At 37.7% G+C, this 20028-nt stretch overlaps 1 protein-coding gene across 1 annotated transcript in view; it reads right to left on the bottom strand.

Moving 5' to 3' along the window:
• Positions 1-20028, bottom strand: part of LOC129274285 (E3 ubiquitin-protein ligase HECW2-like) — a 48401-nt gene that overhangs the window by 13273 nt on the left and 15100 nt on the right. Inside the window, exons 3-17 of the mRNA XM_064108274.1 lie at positions 18999-19141; positions 17367-17461; positions 15600-16930; positions 12166-12343; positions 9169-9297; positions 7787-7940; positions 6875-6954; positions 4911-5029; positions 3983-4168; positions 3074-3235; positions 2307-2421; positions 2061-2157; positions 1403-1486; positions 879-1003; positions 550-670 (exon numbers count right to left, since the gene is read on the bottom strand). Coding sequence (XP_063964344.1) covers positions 550-670; positions 879-1003; positions 1403-1486; positions 2061-2157; positions 2307-2421; positions 3074-3235; positions 3983-4168; positions 4911-5029; positions 6875-6954; positions 7787-7940; positions 9169-9297; positions 12166-12343; positions 15600-16930; positions 17367-17461; positions 18999-19141 — 3119 coding nt within the window. The remainder of the gene's footprint in view (positions 1-549; positions 671-878; positions 1004-1402; positions 1487-2060; positions 2158-2306; positions 2422-3073; positions 3236-3982; positions 4169-4910; positions 5030-6874; positions 6955-7786; positions 7941-9168; positions 9298-12165; positions 12344-15599; positions 16931-17366; positions 17462-18998; positions 19142-20028) is intronic.

Raw genomic sequence — 20028 nt, 5'->3', positions numbered from 1 at the left:
AACATAACTACCAGATTTTAAAATATAGACATTTCAAAAGCAAGTAACTCTAAATATTTCCACATGAAACAATGATACATTTTTCATCATGTACTAAGAAATTCATTTACAAAGAAAACTTCAATTTGTAATGGGATGTCTCTGGAGAACTACAGTTCTCCTTTAAAGAGCAGAACTCCAGAGAGGCCATGTCCCAGAATGCACTATGCGCTGGAAGAAAGCTCAAGCTAAAGCTGGGGTAATAAAAGTGTGTGTCAGAATACTTTTTTTTTTAGATAGAGGGCACTATATCTTAAATGCCCATTATATTATTTGGTCTCTAAGATATACAAACAATTCCATGAAATAATTTATTTACATTCTTACTTCACTTCATGAATTGCTCAGGCCATGATTTGAGAGCATTATAACCTCAAAATGAACTAGAAAACAGACAAATCACTATAGAAAGGCTCCATATATAAGGGGTAGGAAATTTTATGGACTCGTCCATATGCGCTTCATAACTAACAAGTATCATCAGTAGTTTGCGATGGTATTTGGACTCACTTTAACTTGGTTGGGCCTTGACCAAAGCCCTTGGCTTCTAACTTTCGGTAGAAGTTTCTAAGCTTGGCATCAAAGTCTCGCTTGTACGGGGCGGGTGCTCTGGCATTGGCACGCCCAACAACTGTGAAACAAAGAGATGTAAAAGTTAATGGATGTTAAATTTTCTTTAAACATACAGTGTACTACTATTACAAGCAAAATCACCATCATCATCAACATCACCACCACCACCACCGCCGTCATCGTCATCATCATCATCATCACCACCACCACCATCATCATCATCATCATCATCGTCGTCATCATCATCATCATCATCATCATCTTACCTGGAGAAGAATGAGGTGAATGTTGAGGTGAGTTCTGTGGTGATATTGCTTGTGCTAACGTAGATCTCAAGGCATTGGCTTGTTGAGGGTTGGGCATATAGCTCATAATGTTCTCCTCAAATAAACTGTAAATATAAAATACAGAATGGATCATGACAAAATTTATGGATGGATAAACCAATGTGAAAATATAGAATAATGAAAAATAGAGCAGATCTCAATAACTGAAGTTTTCATGTAAAGATATGTATGGAATGCAGAATTAATCAAAATAAAGTCTAAAAACTAAACAAGCAGAGTTTGCTAAAAGGAGTATCTTATAGAGAAACAAATTACTTTGAAGCTGAATTTGTCAAAACATTTCAGTTAATCTATCAAAAGAAAAAACAAACTGTTTCATAAAGTGACTGCTATGCCATATGATCTGCAAAATACTCCAAAACTAATTATACTTTCTAAGTAATCACGAGAGTTAAATTGAAACAGACGTTATATAAATAGGCCAACAATAATCAATGACGTACCTTAATAGCATAATTAATTCCATGTCATTTGATAGATTTTCAAGAGCTTCTAGACCATCTTTCCTTATTTGAACAAGCTTGTCTCTGTAAAGGAAATGAAAGAATGAAAAAAATAACATATCATAATCAACACCTCCATCATCATCATGGCTTTTATCAACACCATTACCATTATCACTCTCAACAATAACATCATCATCGTCTTGAGCAAGATCATCATCATCATCATCGTCTTCAACATCATCATCGTGATTATCACCATCATCATCATCATCGTTGTCGTCATCATCATCGTCTTCAACATCGTCATTACCATCTTCAACATCATCATCATCTTCATCATCATCGTCATCATCATCACCATCATCATCATCATCATGATCACCATCACCATCATCATCGTTGTCGTCATCATCATCATCATCATCATCATCATCATCTTCATCATCGTCTTCAACATCGTCATCATCATCTTCAACATCATCATCATTATCGACATCATCATCTTCATCATTATCATCATCACCATCATCATCAGCAGCAGCAGCAGCAGCATAAACCTCATCACACCACCACTAATCACCATGCACACCATCTCGTGGTGATGGTCATGGTGATGCAATCACCTCCATATTTTTTAATAGTTACACTGACTTACTTTAATTTCTGATTAGCACCAAGACCAGGCTGTCTCTCGACCAAGATGTCCATGATGTTTGGTTGCCGTAGAAACGCTACCACCTTCTCGTTGTAAGCTGTCAAAATGAGCAAAAAAAAAGAACAGATGAAAAGAAATACTTCAGTCTTCCGCATTCGTGCAACTAACAAACTACATCATATACGTTGCTGGCACAATAAGAGTTATATAAAAGGTAGCACAAGAAATATGGATGAGGATTCTTACCCATGGGGACTTCTTCAGAGCGTGATGACCCTCCTCGAAGGGTTTCCACCGGTCTTGGTACAACGGGAGGTGGTCCTGTTGATCCCCTGCTTCCCCTGGCATTGTGGGCTGCTTGCTGTAAAAAGATCAAACAAGTGGAAGATTGATTGATTGATTGAAGGATTTTATTGAATATTTCCTTCGTCGCAGTCCAGATACTGAATTGTAATGGATACAATGTATTTACAAGATAAAAATCAATGATGTAACAGTTTAATGTTTGGTTCAAGTATAACAATGTTTCACAGTCGAGATCTCTTTAACTATGATAAACAACATATAATATTTATTAAAAAAACCCAAGATAGTGGAAGTTAATGACACTCTAAAATACAACAAATAATTGAGGTTAGTCATACATCATGCCTGAGAATGACCAGAACACAGAGGTTTATTCAAACTGGAGTATTTGTGGTAAAGTACGGAGACAAGATTTTTTTTAAACACATGTTGGACAAAACTATAATTCTTAATCACAGTCTGTAGAAGTCTCTCTATTTCTGAAAACTTAAGATGGAAACTTTTGATGTTGCCAATATGAGTAATAAATGCCAGTGAGATAAGGCTTCAAATATTACATTTTCCATTGGTGAAATTGCAATCAAACACAACTAAAAAAAATCATACACAGGTCCTAAATGCAAAAAAATAGAGTAACATTCGAATTTTAAAGTTTTGTATGATTACAACTCTTGCTACAACAAGATCAAGATCTTTTAATCACTCACGATTGCATAGGTACTGTTCTGTAATTCATCTTCCCCTTCACTGCGGCTCCTGATCCTGCCTCTAGGGGGAACCAACATGGCTCCTGATGTATCCACGATATTAAGAGGAAGACGGGGGTCAATGAAACTTGTGGCACGGTTACTATGGTCGATGAAGAAATCCTGAAAAATAGCAATGATAATAATTAGAGAATTTCTAATGCAAGGCTAGTAAAGACATTTTGTCAAAAGTCAGAGAAATTTTTACCGTAGGAATCTTGCAAGAAGCTTTTCATTACAAATCAATCTTAGTCGCCATAGACACAACAATGGGGACTTCAGGAAAGCTGAAATGAAAAGAGGCATAGCATCCTACACCGGGAGTCCTGCTAAATGACGTAGCGCCAGATTGCCTAAGTGAATATACTCTTCTGTGCTATGATGTCACACGACAACTCCTAATACAGCAGAGATCATCCTTATTCCACTCATGACCTTGCAGGAATATCAGTGTCTTCGGGATGGGCACAATAAAACTTGAGTAAAAAATATGAAACACAGACCAGGGAAATAACTACACATGAAAGCATTTTGGGAGGATTTCACCCCCCGAAATGTTCAAAAGAGCCTTGAAAATGAAACAAAAGGGCCTGAGAAATCCCGATTCACAGAAATATTAAAGCTTGTCCAATGTAACAGATTCAGGCAATAGGTTGTGTAAAGTTGACCCCCCCAAAACAAAAACTTTTTGCTTGTCACAGATGAATCGAACAGCGTGTGAGCCTAGCTTTAGATGAATTCTAAATAATATCAGAAATCATATATGACAAAGTTTAATAATATTTTTCTGTCCTTATCCTGATGTATGCTTTGCTTTCACAGGGTAAACAAAACCGAACAAACTGATGGGGGATAGGAAGTGTAACTTACCTTGCCTGACTTGTCCTTCTTGGTTTCCCATCCCCTCGGAAGATCGGCACGAGGATCGGCAAAGGAGTTGAGGAGTGCAACCAGATCACGATTGTGCTGATAATCAGCAAACTTTCCGGGATCTCTCCTGATTCGGTTCACCATGTGCTTGACAGACGAGTTCTTCTGGAATGTGTTTTTAGCATCCTTGAAAAAATAAAACAAAAAGAATTAAACTCAACGACATAATGAACATAACATAATATTCTGCTTTTATGTACAACTTAAAGGGAAAGCAAACCGCCAACACTGTGTATGGTCTCTCAGTGAATGTATGTTATAAGTACATGTAGCTAATTTTGAAATATACCTTTTTTGAGATAACTAATAATGCAGAAAATTAAAAAATCATTGGAGTATATAACAGCATAAAAACAATTATGTCAATAATAAGGCTCAAAAAAAAATTACAGAAAGACGATACCAAAATAGAGATGGCAATTCAAAAATAAGACATTCTAGGGACTGAGTGAAGAGAGAAATCTTATGTCGAGATAAACACCCAAGATGAAATATATGTAAGTTGCATTGAAAAATTACATCATACTATAACAATACTGAATAGACAGTGGATCAGATGTCATAGGCGAACAGAGTACGTTGGTATGGGCATATGATGATGAGGAATATTGATCATGTTTTGAGAAGGGCGCTTAAGTTCGAGGTGGCTGGTCAGTAGGGAAGGGCTGACTGAAAGAAGCAAGTAGTGCAGATTAGGAGGGTTGTGTTGAGGGAGGAGGATGCACCGAATAGGATAAAGTGGAGGGAGGAAGGGGGGGGGGGGTTGAGGGTGATCTCTGTGAGTTCTAGGTGAATTGGGCAACCTCGTAGTTGGGAACTAAACCAGTTTTAAAACCGGGATGACTGACTTAACCTGTAGTTTACTCACCGAGTTTGAATGCAGGAAGTTGAAGAAATCTGGTCTGGTGATGAAGAGAACTGCGGGCGACTCCATGAGAGATTGTTGATTCCGTGGATTCTGAATGTGAGGTATACTCTCTGACGAACCTACAGGATAAAAACAACAGCATTCTTACAATAAATCCAATGCACATCATTACACCAACATAGGATTCAGAATGTGATTCATACGATAAAAGGTATACTACCGAAAAAATCTACAGGACAAGACAATAACAGCATTCTTATGATAGATACCAATGATCGTCATCACACCAACACAGGCTTCACATCAATATCCAAAGAAATTTGACTACATCATCAATTCCGGGTAAGTACATACAGCTAGACTCTGCCTAAGTCGCCCTTCCATGAGGAAATAATTGCCTGAAGTAGAAGCCTTTATAAGCATGATATGTGTGTAATTTCATTCTAAAAATCAAACAGATTTATGTGGTCTAATAGGCTTTGACTTGGGCAGATTCTCCAGTACTTTCCATAGGAATTCCACAAATCAATTCATGTCAGATTTCACATCAATAGTTCTTGAACAACTTTTTAATGAAAGATCCCAATGCACATCATCATAACAATGAGGGCTTCATATCAATGTACAAAAAATTGATAGATTCTGGGTAAAACATACTCTGAGCTTTGCATGTCAATTCCACAATCAAATTCATGTCAGATCTCACATCAAAGCTTCTAGAACAACATTCTTACTATAGATCCCAATGCACGTCATCGGAACAACTGAAGCTTCACATCACATCCAAAGAAACTTCACTGCAACATGGATTCTTGGTAAAACATAGTCTGAGCTTTCCATATGCATTCGACAATCCAATTCATGTCAAATCTCACGTCATTGCTTCCGGCGATGATCGCGTCATGATCAACCACAACCCCAGTCTATCAATCACATCCCTGGAATCCTATTGTCTGTGATGATGATTGTGTAACAACTCTTGCACAGCAACACTTCCTGTTCAGTCGACATTATACATACAGTATGCACTCAAGGAAGATCCAGAGAATTAGAACTAGTGCACTATATACCGCAACCTAGAAGTTTCCCTGGTTGCACAATGACAGCTGATAGCTGTTTATCAGTGTAATAAATATCCAGCTTGGCATACCATACAGCCATATGTTCAATTACACATAATACACTCCATTCACACAAGGAAATAAATGTTAATTAAACGCGACTTTCAATATCATCTTTGTCTTCCACAAAGGAATTTCAGATTAATGCTTTCTTCCACTTATTACTGTCAACTTAAATGTGAGCAATCCACATCCCATAGCATCAAGACTTTTAAGCCTGAATTATGTAAGTATTTATCATTACAAAAATTATCTCAGTTTCTCGACAAAATATATATTTTTCTTCACATCCAACAGTAGATTTAGCCACTGTAGTTCCAAAAAATTTGAGGGCTACACAGCCATAAGTAACACAGACATAGTATGTAGCCTACTCTGTTCACACTAGCACATCAAATTTGAATCATATCATGCATACATCTATGCCCTTTTCACACTTGAATAGTAATAACATTGCAAGATCAATCAGTCTTACATATATGATAAATATGATATACCAGTAAACTGGTACATGTATATAAACAGTTCATTCAGGTATCATGATCTTATAGATACAGCTCCATACTGCACATAGCAAGGTATTGGTTTTGAATCCTGCTGCATGTCCTTTCGCAAGAAATTATTTAATATTTGCCACACTCGACCCAGGTGAGGTAACATGGAACATGACAGGAATGCATGCCCTGACTGCTGTAGCTCCTTATCGGCAAACTCGTCCCTTGCCCCCATGTCAGTTTTATTCCCGGAATGGAACAATGTCTAGCCCAAAGTTGACATGTTTTACTAATATCCTGCATGTTATTTGATGCCTACTGGGTGTGATCATACATGTAGGCTACTTACTGGACTGGGAAGGGCCTTCGGAGCTGTTTCTCCGGCTATCGCTGTCATTGCTTTGGAGGGTTCTTCGGATACTCTGATACCTGCAAAGGTTAAATGAAATACAGTTAATCACCATCAACTCTAAGGTCTGTCACATCGGACAAATTGGCAACATGCTAACAATTACTCCTGAATCAGATGTATCGGTGTGATTCTACACAATGGTTTTTTCTATGATATATGAGCTCAGCTCAATAACACATATCTTAAAGATATTCAGTTGATCATAGTATGGTTTCATGATTGCGTGCATTATCATGTTGTGCACTGATACAATCAAATATATAAATTAATTATACAATCATTTGAAGCTTCTGTGATAGGGGGTCTGGTTGAATATTGCATCATGCACTAAGATAAACCAAATACAAATTGATCACATTCTAGTGTAGGTATCATATATAACAAGGTTAATCCTCAAACCATCATATTAATCCTCTGCAGTACAATATTCTCAACCACAATAATAAATAAATAACTGAATTCAGTTCTCTGCATGTCAACACGTAAACTTGCCAGGAAGATGAGGCAATTGATTGCATGAGGTTTCACTAATGCTTCATCAACGTTTTTCAAAAATGATTATGGAATTTCAAATAAATATTCAAAATAGATAACAAAAATCTATCTATCTATCTATCTAACTATCTATTTTCCCATCCATCCATCCATCCATCCCTCCCTCCCTCCCTCCTCCATCCATCCATCCCTCCCTCCCTCCTTCCCTCCCTCCCTTCTTCCCTCCCTCCCTCCCTCCCTCCCTCCATCCATCCATCCGTCCATCCATCCATCCATCCATCCACCCACCCATCCATCCATCCATCCATCCACCCATCCATCCATCCACCCATCCATCCATCCATTAATCCATACCTTCTATCAAGCTGTTGCCTGCTTTGTTCTGAAGCCCTTGTATCCCTGGGATGTCTACCAGTCTGGTTGCGTCCTGGCTTGGTCCATGTAGTAGCTCTGCTCTGATGATCAATATAAAATACTCGGCCGTACTGGTCTATCCTCGCTTCCCAATCTTATAAGAGTGAATAAAAGGAGTGAAAAAAAAAATCGAGATTTTTTTCTGTTAACATAAACCATATAGCCCTATATTCTGAGCTCCAAAGCTGTGGTTTAACTATGAAAGCCAAGTGTGACATGAATCTTAAATGGAGATATTTAATTGACCTGTACACCTGACACTCAAATCATTACCGGAAATGACTGTTCTGGAATAATAATCCACCTAAAATAGTATAGTTTTCTTCATTTTTTGATGCATGATGAAATAACACTGTAAATACAGAAAATCTGCAATGTAAACAAAGTTTTGACATGTTTGGCTTTACTTAATCTCAGCAAAGGCTTAATCCATGGCCTAACTTATTAACCATACATCAAAATACCCGCCATAAAAATCAATATAGATGAGAACAACATACATCCATATACTGCTGTTGAGGTAAAGAGAACTTGTATATGTATCTCAATATCTATAAGAAAATGTCTTGTTTCATCTTATGTAATTGCCAACTTACTGAACATTATGAAGTAAGGTTTATGGTCACAGCTACTTTCTCTCAATTTGCATGACGACAATTCCATAAAGGATGCAGGTCAGACCACCCCCCACCCCCTCCGCATCAAGGACCATTCTAAAATGATTTGACTTTGTTTTCTAGCTTATATAAAAGGTTGCATTGCTCTAAAATCACCATGGCCTGTCTATGAACTGAAGTAGCGATAGAGAAAATGGGGGTCAGATGTAATATGCTTTTCACATTGCATTTCCTTAACCCCATACTATCCTTAGCCCCGGACTATCCTTCACCCCATACTATCTTTTTTTGGATTCACACTGTCTTTCTTAACCCCATACTATCTGCTTAGCCGGGCTTAACGCCTTAACCCCGGACTATCCCACAGCTCATGAATATTGATGATTTTACCATACAGAGCGTGATCAATGTGCAATTTTGACTTCTGTGATTGGCTATTGCTTAGCCCCACTTTTCCTTAGCCCAGTTTCGTTTCACACTGCATCTCTGTGGTGCTAGCACCACAATAAGCCGGCTAACCCTGCTTTTTTGCAGGGCCAGATAGTACCGTACTATTTACCGTGCTAGCTCACTTTGCTAAAACGTAGTGTGAAAACAAAGTGGGCTAAGCTTAACCCCGGGAAATTGGTGGGGCTAAGGCTTAAGGAAAAAAAGTAGTTTGAAAAGCATATAAGAAAGATGTAAGTGGTAGTTCCCTTGACTTACTGTCTGGAAGCGGATCCTCTTCCTCGGGAAGAACGTATCTCTGGTAGGTGTTTCGATGACCTGGGGTCAATACAGGGGTCGTAGGTGAATCGGTGCTTGAACTCTCCGACGTTGTACCAGGGATAGTCACTGCAAAGAAATCCAATTCAAATCAAATTCATTCTTATGGTAAGGACTACAGACTTCAGCGACCACCTTCAAGGGCAACCTGAAAACATACCTGTTTAAGAGTGCTTTTTGATAGACATTGACTTAATATTGTTCAGACATGTATTATACGTAAATTAGCTTTTGTTGTTGTTCTGCTCTGAAGCGCCTTGAGCATCTAATCAAGATGGAAATTGTGCTATACAAATCTCATGTATCATTATTATTATTATTATTAAGGGATAGATGAATCGGTGCTTGTACCAGGGATAGTCACTGTAAATAAAGATATAAGAGGTCACACTACATAACCAAATTTATTCATTTGGTAAGAAATAAACCGTTATTACAAGAGACCAGGGCTTGGTTACAATCTGAAATCAGTTTGAAATTGCAATGGCCAATACCAATCAGGAACCAATCAGGAGCCATTCAGTGTTGTTCGTTCATATTTTCTTCCTACATGTATCACAAGCCTTCTTATAAATTTTATTCTGGGACCCAGTTGCACAAAACAATTTGCATAATATGACAACTTTGACATCAAGTGCAACTACCAATGGAAAGTACATGAATGTAAAAAAGTACAAAGTGAATTATCTCTTACAAACAAGAAGCCTTACATTGTCAAATACTGAAAACTTGTTTAAAATGATAGCCAGAGAAAGCCAAACATTTCCAGGTAAAATTGGCTTTCCAGCGTAAAGGTCAACTTCCTTCTCTACCTGTTAATATACCATGGCATATGTTTTGACTATGAAAAACAATGGATGATCAGAAGGTAATTAGACAATGGAGAGCTTTTGTTTACATGCCTTAATTCCCACCACGTTTGATACATTTATATACAATATAGAACAAAAGGTCCGCAATATAGTTTCACCAGGCTTCTGTGAGTATGATGAAATGGCATTAATACTTTCAGCAGTGTAATACAAAGTTATATAAACCACAATTAGAATATTTTTTTCTTCAAATTGAAATGGAACAATTATAAGAAAGCATCAACTCTGCTAAAAGGTGTATTATTGAAAAGCAAGGAATGGAAATTACTATTAACAATAACTCAGAATTTAAATAAACCATACATCTGGAAGGTTTCATTCAATACATAGTGCAATGACTCTGATATAAAAGTGAATCATGAATGCATTCACACAGGCCCCTAATAGTTTCAGAAATATAATTATTTAATACATAAGATGTGTATTCAGCTAGCATGATTTTAATGAAAGCTTATAATAAAAAGATAGTCAAATTACTATTTCCTTATTTATTCAAATGAGCTTATTATCACATCCCGTTATTGTCTTAAACTGTCCGGCCAATGTATGATCCCTTCCTTTAAGTTTTGAATTTGGAATGCCTGTCCTTTCACGTCAAGCCGAGATGCTTGCCGCTTCAAGGTTATAAATCAATCTCTCGCTGCCAAATTTCAATTAAAACGCCATAATTGGAGCTGAAATAGCCTTCCCATCCCAAATCAGACACAATTTTGAGCATCTTTCCCTTGTTATTTTCCCCCTCTCTGTAATTAGGATATCCTTATTGAGATCCATGAAAGGGGGTAAATGATCAAAACCTTCTATTTCTTGTGTCTTATTAAGAAAATAGCATCCATAGTCCTTGATTCAATTCACAATCTCCCGCTTAAAACATAATATCTAATTCCTGGAAGTCAAATTCACTGCAGTCCGTTGGGGATTGAACCATCGTGAAATGTGACAGTGAAGAGAGAAAAACATTAATTTATTTGTATTTTTTCCCTGTTGTAATTGGCAAAGCCTTGATTTATGAGTGCTTTCTAATTTCTAATTAATTGGTCCATCCTCCGTTCTAGTCCATTCAATGTCTTGGATGTAACTGTAAGCGTTGAAATATGAACAAAGAACTAGTCTTTGGGAAAAAAATTATGGGAATGGGATAGGGTATTTTTATCAATTATCATCACCATGGCAATGGTGGACTCATCATGGTCTTACATGTATATCTTTGATGAATAAAAATTGAACAAAAAAAAGATCCCAAAATGTAGGCTGCTGAAATTGTTTCCCCTTTCTGTTTTATTTATTATTTATCTTTTTTTTTCTTTTTGGGGGGGGCATCGGGGTTTGTAAACTGTGGTAAACAAAACCCTGTTTTTTATTACAAATTCAAATGAAATTGAAGATTTTTGGAAAAATAAAAATACATAAGGAACAATGTTACATCTCACAAGGTGGCAGCAAAAACAAACACCATACTTACAATTTACCATGCAAGTCAGCTCTACCACATCTTACAAATAATAAAGTTCAAATATCACTTACATGTACTCAAAATTTCACATCAAAAAATGTTTCTTACCACAAAAAGCAACAACATGATAACAACATACACTGCAGACGATAAAGGCCGGCTGCAGCAACTCATAGCCCCTGCAGCTTCTGTGAAAATGGTACTGTTCAAAATAATATAATCCCTTGTTCAAAAGTCAAAACATATTCCCTCATTTAAATACACAACTGATTCTTGATCTAAGACATTGTAGGTCTAGAATCCACCATGCATCCCTGTTGAAATACTTATCACACCATTTGTCTTCTGTAAGACAAATAATATTCATATCATTTTTTTTTCTTAACCACAAACAGAGCAGCAACAAAAAACACCCTTTCTACTACAATGGCCCCACGACACTTCCACCCACCAACATGAGGCAACAAGAAACACTACATCTACCACAATGGACCCACAATGCTACCACTCTCCAACAGCAGCAACACGAAACACAACATTTACCAAAAAGGCCCCATGACATTACCACTCGCAACAGAGCAGCAACAAGAAATACCCTTCACGACCACTCACCATGCAAGCCAGCCGCTGCAGCCCTGAGTCCCTGCCGCTTCTGCCAGACAGCACTGTTCCTGTGGCTCGATCTCCTTCTAGTCCTGCTACCAACTGGTGGAGCTGAGCTCTGTGTGCCCATGGGGGGAACCACGTCTTCCCTGCTGGTGGAAGCCACTGGGGTCGTAGCTGCTGAACCCTGGGAATAAATGGGCGGGAGGAACAGAGAACAATCACTATATGTCAATCATATTAGAGTTCAGGGGCCTGTTTCCTAAAAACTTACAACTATTGTAACTTTGCCGCTGTTGTTTCTTCCAAGGAAACCTTGAGTGTGATTGGCTGCTGAGCCCTGTTACCATGGTAATTGACATAATGGTTGTGACTCTATATGGGCCCCATGTATGTGTGTATATACTGTACATTGGAAACTCTGAATTGATTGGGAGCCATATTCACACTTGTCCACGGGAGCCCAAATGTACTAAAACATGACATGACAAAAAAAAAAAGATTATTCTATCTAGTTTATTATTATTATTTTTTTGGGGGGGGCGGGGAGATGTGAGTCGCTTTAAAATATCAACTTCCACAACTGGTCGTATCTGCACAAATATATATACTAACTTAATTTAATTTCTTAATTTTCTATAATTGCGTAGGGACATGCACTGCAATGTGATATGTGCTATAAAAGAACTGAATATCATTATTACTAGTACTATTAATGTGGCACTATTTATGTTAAAACTACTTATTGTACTGATGAATGTGCAAACTTATTGCAAGAGAATTTCTGTGCTGATGCAAAAGTATATGAACTATATATGTATGTCTCCACCAAACATTTAGGATTCATTCTACAAACCTGAATAGTGTCTACAGCTAAGTGGTTGAAATGGTAAATGTAATACTATCATTTTTCAGATACCAGATTACACCCCCCCCCCAGAAAAAAGGTTGGATATTGAGCATAAACAAGCATTTAGTGGTTAATGTGTATCTCTTGAAATCCCACTCAAAATGTTTATAAAAATATGATCCAGGGAAAACATTGTAGTTGGCTTGATCTGTATCGTCATAAATAGCACTGGGTCATACGGGTGAGCACATAGGGTCATTCACACTGTATAACAAAACACTTGCTTGGTCTTCTTTTTCCATTGGTGGGGGAGGGGTTCCAGCCATTTATTCTGGAAACACTTATTTCATCAATAATTGCTTACTCCAAATATATCATTGTGTTCTATTACACAACTGTGCTTCACATAAAAAAATAAAATATAAACAATTGAGTGCTGGGGTTTCTCCCATTTTGATTTTCAGTGGTTTCAGAGAGGACATGAAAACAAAAGAAACCGCTGATAAACTCACTCATCACTATGGAAAAAAAGAACAGTGACTTTCAATATTTTGTCATTTTGCAACTTGAATTTTGACCTTGCCCAACATTTCAAGGCACTGCACCTCCATGTGAACCATAATAATATCATGTAGGGTATCATTTTAAAGAGAGTTAAATGATCTATTCATTGGTATCAATCACACATTAATATTCACTAAAACAAAGGAGAAATTATTTATCAAAGTCAGATTTCCAAGCTTTTTTTGAGGAGTTCATGTGTGAATTTAATTGAAATGACACCGATTAAAGAAAAATACAATAATCCATGGGCACTGGGACTTAATGGTTTACAATTAACTCAGCAGTTCAAAAACACACTCTCAGACACAAAGGTAAAATTGTCTATGACTACATGTACAACTGAAGCTCATCATTCATTTCCATTTCAGTGTATAAAACATGAAAAAAGCAATGACGAGTGACACAAGTGTTTGGCCACCGATAAAAATGAGCAAACACAAACATTACAGTAATGTGAAGTATAACTAAAATAACTCTTTTTGATTTCAAAAAGCTTTTTTACATTGTAATAATTTACAGTGTAAATGGACCTATATTATTTCTGCCCTGTTTAAGACAAACATCAGTGTAATATCTCAAGATATAATCTAAAAATATCCCTGGACTGTCCTGGGACGGGATTCAATTACTTTCAATAGCATTGTTTTCAGTATAAACCAGGACCATAACCATAAATATTGACAAGGGAAGTGTTCTCACTTAGCACTAAATCCATTTATTCTGAAGTGTAAATGGACCTATCTTTAGTGGCCTGTTTAAGACAAACAACAGAGTAATAACTCAGGATTTATCTTTCACTATACTGACCTGGGACTGGTATCCATAACTTTCAATTGCACATTGTTTTAGCTGACAGCTACATGTAAGATCATAATGATAATTATCAGCAAGGGCAGTGTTCACGTTAGCACTAAATCCATTTATTTTGAAGTGTAAATGGACTTGTTTCGTGGGTTGTTCACGACAAACAACAGAGTAATAACTCAAGATTTATCTAAAAATATCACACTGCCCTGGGAGAAGTTTCTGATAACTTTCAATTACACATTGTTTCAACCAGAATAAGAAATACACAAGAACGACTGGTGATTTCGCCCTCACGTCAACCAAAAGCGCCCCTCAAATTTGCAAAATGGAATGCTTTGGGGCGACTATCTTTTCTAAAGTTGCCTTAAAATCTGCCACAAGCAATATATTCAAGAACATTTAGAAAATCAATATCATACATACAGCAAAATAATGATATATACTTTTATAGCATAACTGCTTGTTCAGCAAAATAGTAACACTTGAAACGAAAGAAATTGCCCCAAAATGCATCAATTGCCACAATGTGGAAAAAAATATCCCCTAAAAATATCATCACTATCATCACCACCATCACTAATTGGATAAAATATTTCTCTTGAAATATTATAGCAGGGGGACAGGTTCTTGTAGATATATATGTAGGTACAAATGCCCTTCAAAAATGGTGAAGAAATGCTTTTAAAACGAAATGTGAACAGCCTTGATGGGCAGGACAGGTGAATAACTATTTGGGACTCTACTATTAAAGCCAAAATGGCCTGGAGTTCTGTAAACATTGTCTATTTATAGCTTTAGCAGTACCCATTATTTCCAGATTTGCTTACTGTAGGCAAGCAATAAGCAGAAATGAAAATGTCTTTAATAGTTATACTGAATTTTGTCATGGCTCAATAGTTGGGTCAATTCAACCTGAATTTATGAATATGACATAACCATATTGCATGTACCTACCAACATGTAACTATTTCTTTAACTTGAAATTAACACTGTTTTTTAGTTGAAAGTTGATTTCTTTTTTACATTTCTGAAGTATCCTTTCTCTCTCTGAATTGATCAAATTCATGTCTTAAATGCTTTTCTACCTCATTTAACCTATTTTATTTAGGCAGAATGGTTGTTAACAAATAATTTACATGACACCATCAGTGGAAAAAATGAGACAATGTTATTGGATTGCATTATCTTGAAAGTTGGAGTGATGAAAAAGAAAGGAACCTACCTCTGGCGAGCTCTTGTTGGCCTCTCCATTCACGCTTGATGTCTGTCCTTCTGTGGACACGGGTCCATTGCTTATGGCTTGTATTTCCTCCCTTGAGGACTCCCCGTTTACACTGCCAGCTACGGTTGCTGGAACTTCGCTCTCGCTGGCTACTTGCGATAAGCTGTTGTTATTGTTCCTAGTATGTGAGATAGCAGCACCATCAGTAGAGTCTACCACGCTTGGTTCCTTTGGCATAATGCTTGGACCGCTATCCGACCCTGCATCAGGTTCCGCTGTTGCAGAGTCTGCAGAAGTCCTCTCGACTGCCACACCATTGGCTTTAATGGCTGAACTTGAGAAAGGTGTACTCGGTGAGGCAACATCGCTTTGCGAGGATCCTGTTTCAGAGTTTTGTTCGCTTTGGTGAGGTGAGGATTCAGAGTTTGATAGAGATGACCTGCTCCGTAACCGTCGGACCTCCTCGTCGATCTGCTGCTTCAGCAGGATATCGCTCAAGGCACGATGTCTACCTTCAGGCGAACGTGACAAACTGTTCGGTAACGAAGAGCGTGGACTAAGAGATGGGTGAGATCTAACTGATTCACTATCATCTGTTGATCTCCTGCGCGAGACTGTTATAGGTGCACTGATCGAGTGACTGGAAGCTGCCTCTAATGGACTTGCAGGAACATCTGCACTCTCCTCAGGAGGCGTTATATTGATATCTACACTTTCCCTAATCTCTTCCTGATTTTCTTCAGGTGAAGTTCTTTGATCAATTTCCGGACTTGCCAAACTAACCATTGGTCTTGTTGTTGGGGAAGGAGTCACTTGAGTACCAATACTAGACACTAAAGCCGGTGCATTCTGTACACCAGGTATATTAATCGTCAATGGCCGGTGTATACTCTCACCATTGGTGCCACTTGTGGTAACTGTTGTTGATGGTTCCCTTGTCGGGCTGTCTCCAGCACCATGAAGAGAGTACAGACAGGAGATGCTCTCAACTTGATCCAGCGACCGTTCTGACATGTCCTGCGTGGCCTGTGACCACTGCTCATTCCAAATAGGTGCTGCGATGCTGGTGTCCGTGGGTGTCGGCGGTTCTATGGGTGGTACATGGATGGCTTTTGGTTCCCTCTGGTGGTTCACAGCATGCGCCGGCGCCGATGACGACCTTGCGACTGAGTTGTGTGCATTTTCCAACTCCTCAGAGATGATGGAATGTCGTGGTGATGATTCAACAGAAGCATTGCCTGATACGCTGAGGGAAACTGGGAATGATGCTGACCGGGTCATGTCGATAAACTCTGGGGGACCTCCCATGTGGCCATTGGGGATAGAGTCATCTAGTGGGCACAATATGTTAACAATAAAAAGCCATGTTAAAACTCATCAGAATAGAATATTAGATTGCCTACTAACAATATTTATTATCAGAAAGAAAAGAACTATTACCGTCACCCACATAAAACACTATAACCAATACATTCAAGTTGAAAGCATGAAGATAATGAAAATAAGAAAAGCTAACTGACTGGAATACAGATATCTGCTTCACAAAAACTGTGTATACATAGAACTGGTTAGTGAAATTAAGCAAACCTTTTTAAATGTCATAACTTCTTCATTTACGTAAGATTTTAATGTTTATCTATTTATTCAAGGAATGGAAAATTGGGTCTTTCCGAAAAGACCACTTTCCTAAAGCAGAGGGATTTGAGCTTGTAAAATTTGCTCTACTGTAGTCTTGCAACCAAGGATGAGGAGAAGCAATGTCCTTACCTGGGACTTCCTCCATATTGACTGTGAAGGTAAGATAACCACTGACGTGGTCTGACGGATGCCTCTTATTCAGGCTGTACGTCACTGTGTGCTCCCTGTAGAAAAAAATCATAAAGAAAAACCATGTTTTTTATGCACTTATTTTGTTATTAAGATCACAGGAGGTGGAGCCTTGGAACGGTTTTAAAAGTGGGGGGGGGGGGGCTGACCATGCAAAAAACACAATCGGATGGTCATTTTCACGTTTTTGTACTCGGTTTTGGAGAAAAAAAAGTTGGGGGAAGAGGGCTGCAGCCCACCTCAGCTCCCCCCCCCCCAGTTTCGCGGCCCCTGAATACTGCCTTCCGGCCCTATTTTTGGAATCTAGAGAAATTGGCTTTGTCGAATGAATATACATATTCATGGGATTTTAAACTAAAAGGGCTTTGAAAGAAGCTAGCAATCAAGAGAGATGGAGGGGAAAAAGGGAAGGGGGTGAGAAGGAGTTTGGAGAGTATGAGAGAGAAAGAGAGAGAGAGAGACAGTAAGAAAGGACAAGACTGGAATCAAAATACACAAAAGAAAGCAATGTGACCATTTCTAGCTGGAACTACATCACACATAATTCCCTGACTTGCCTATGCCATAAACCCTTCTATAATGCAACTATTGTCACCATGACTCATTCAACCTAAGCCAGTTTTCTGGAAAAAATGTATCTGGATGAATCCTGCAGTTTGATAGATCTTTCCTTCCGATTTCTATGATTCTGAGCTGCATCCATCCTTCGAAATACAGAAAAACATCACTTATAATTTGCTCATTCCACTAAGTTCACTGCACTGTTTAAATTATTGATATTGTACATGTAAATTATATGCAGGAAAGGGAATTTAATCTGTGTTGTGAATCATTTATCATGTTCTGACTCTTGGCTCACTAATTGCAAAAACAAATTTATAAGCCAAATCTTGATTCCTGTACATAATTTGAATTTCTAAGTGAAAAATCTACTGAACCACTAATTTATTTCTCACATAATTCATTATTTATGGTATGTCAATAATTTTATTCCATTTTTCTATCTATCTTTCTATCAACAAAATAAATTGGGTATTCCACTGATACATATCTATTCATCCATTTTCTATGTGCTAGCAAGCACCTAACAATAATTGTGAATTTTGTTGAGTGCTTATCTACCCTTGCCCATATTCATTGAACTATTAAAGATTGAAAACTTGTCTGAGAATCAGCTTATAATTTATAAGTGGCAGTTTGTTACAATATTATGATTACAAGCACTCTTTTGCCCAAAGTATACAGATAACTAAATGAATCCTTTCTGAATATTTGCTTTAAGCAACATTTGAATAGCACTCGATACAACTGTTTCTAAGCATTGCACAATATTAACATGGCTTTAGCACGGCTATCATGATCGGGCACTCTAGCATTCAAGGAATTCCTTCCTACCAGGACCCATTACCCCCAACTACACCTGGGTGGAGAGTGGCAAATTCAGATGGAGTCCTTGCCAATGGACTCAAGTGCTGAAGCTGGATTTGAATCCGGGACCTTGAGGTTCAAATTCCGGAGACTTATGCACTGACCCACCACACTAATACATTGTCTTGCTTTAGGTTTACCTACCCTAGCGCCACCTTTTCGATGAGTCGTTGAACCGGGATAGAAAGCTTGCCCAAGAATCGGCTTATGACCGGATGGCTCCGGTTGAACTTGTCTTTAACTTCGATCTCCAGCACATCCACGCGGGTCACATTGAAGGTGAACTCCTGAAGGTCAAATATCAAAGAGAGAAAGAACGAATCATTAAATCGTGAAATCATCTATTTGATAAGTGAAATGATATAAATGTTGGACATTTATTGTAATTAATATGAATAACTAATTTGTAAAGATGGTACACAAATGCAGGAGAACAGAAATACAAAGAGATAAAGGTAAAAGAGAGGGACAGAGGTGGAAGAGAATATATAGATGGATGAAGAAAACACTAAGAAAAGATAAAACAAAAGACTGATCAGATGATTTCAATTGTCTGCTCCTAGTTTAAACAGGGACAAAGAAAGATGCAGTGTAGGCCTAATGCTGAATCATGGGTTATTATAAATTCCTCCCTTTCTCAGCTAGAAACCTGAAATCAATTGATTCGGAAAATGTGGGGCCCATCTAAGGCAAATTAGCAATTGGGACGAGATACAGATAATTTCATCAGATAATGAAACATGATGATTCTGTCTCTTCCATCTGTGGAACTAAGTGGGGAGCACGAGCATGGTATGTAAAAATAATGTCTACTGCTTCAAGGGAAAGTTCATCTGGACAAAAAGTTTAATGTAAAAATATGAGAAAGACGATATAAAATATTTGTGAAGGTGTGAGGAAAATCCATCAAAGATAAAAAAGTTCTTAATTTTTTTTATTAGTGATGTCATATGCAATTAGCTTCCCCATACATATTGTTTAATAGAAAATCAATGAAATGTCATTTTCTAAAAAAAACCTGAAAATTTTTATTTTTATATTTCTATATCAGCATATCAACAGACAATTTATTTCACACTTGCTCCTGAAAGAAAAAGATATTTTAGTCAACATGAACCATTAAAAAATTGACATTTATGCATTTTATATTACATAACATATGGAGCAGCTGATC

This window comes from Lytechinus pictus, chromosome 13, assembly GCF_037042905.1.
Source record: "Lytechinus pictus isolate F3 Inbred chromosome 13, Lp3.0, whole genome shotgun sequence".
NCBI classification, from domain to species: Eukaryota; Metazoa; Echinodermata; class Echinoidea; order Temnopleuroida; family Toxopneustidae; genus Lytechinus; species Lytechinus pictus.
Note: the sequence above shows the minus strand (reverse complement) of the source record. Positions and strands in the feature narration are given on the sequence as shown.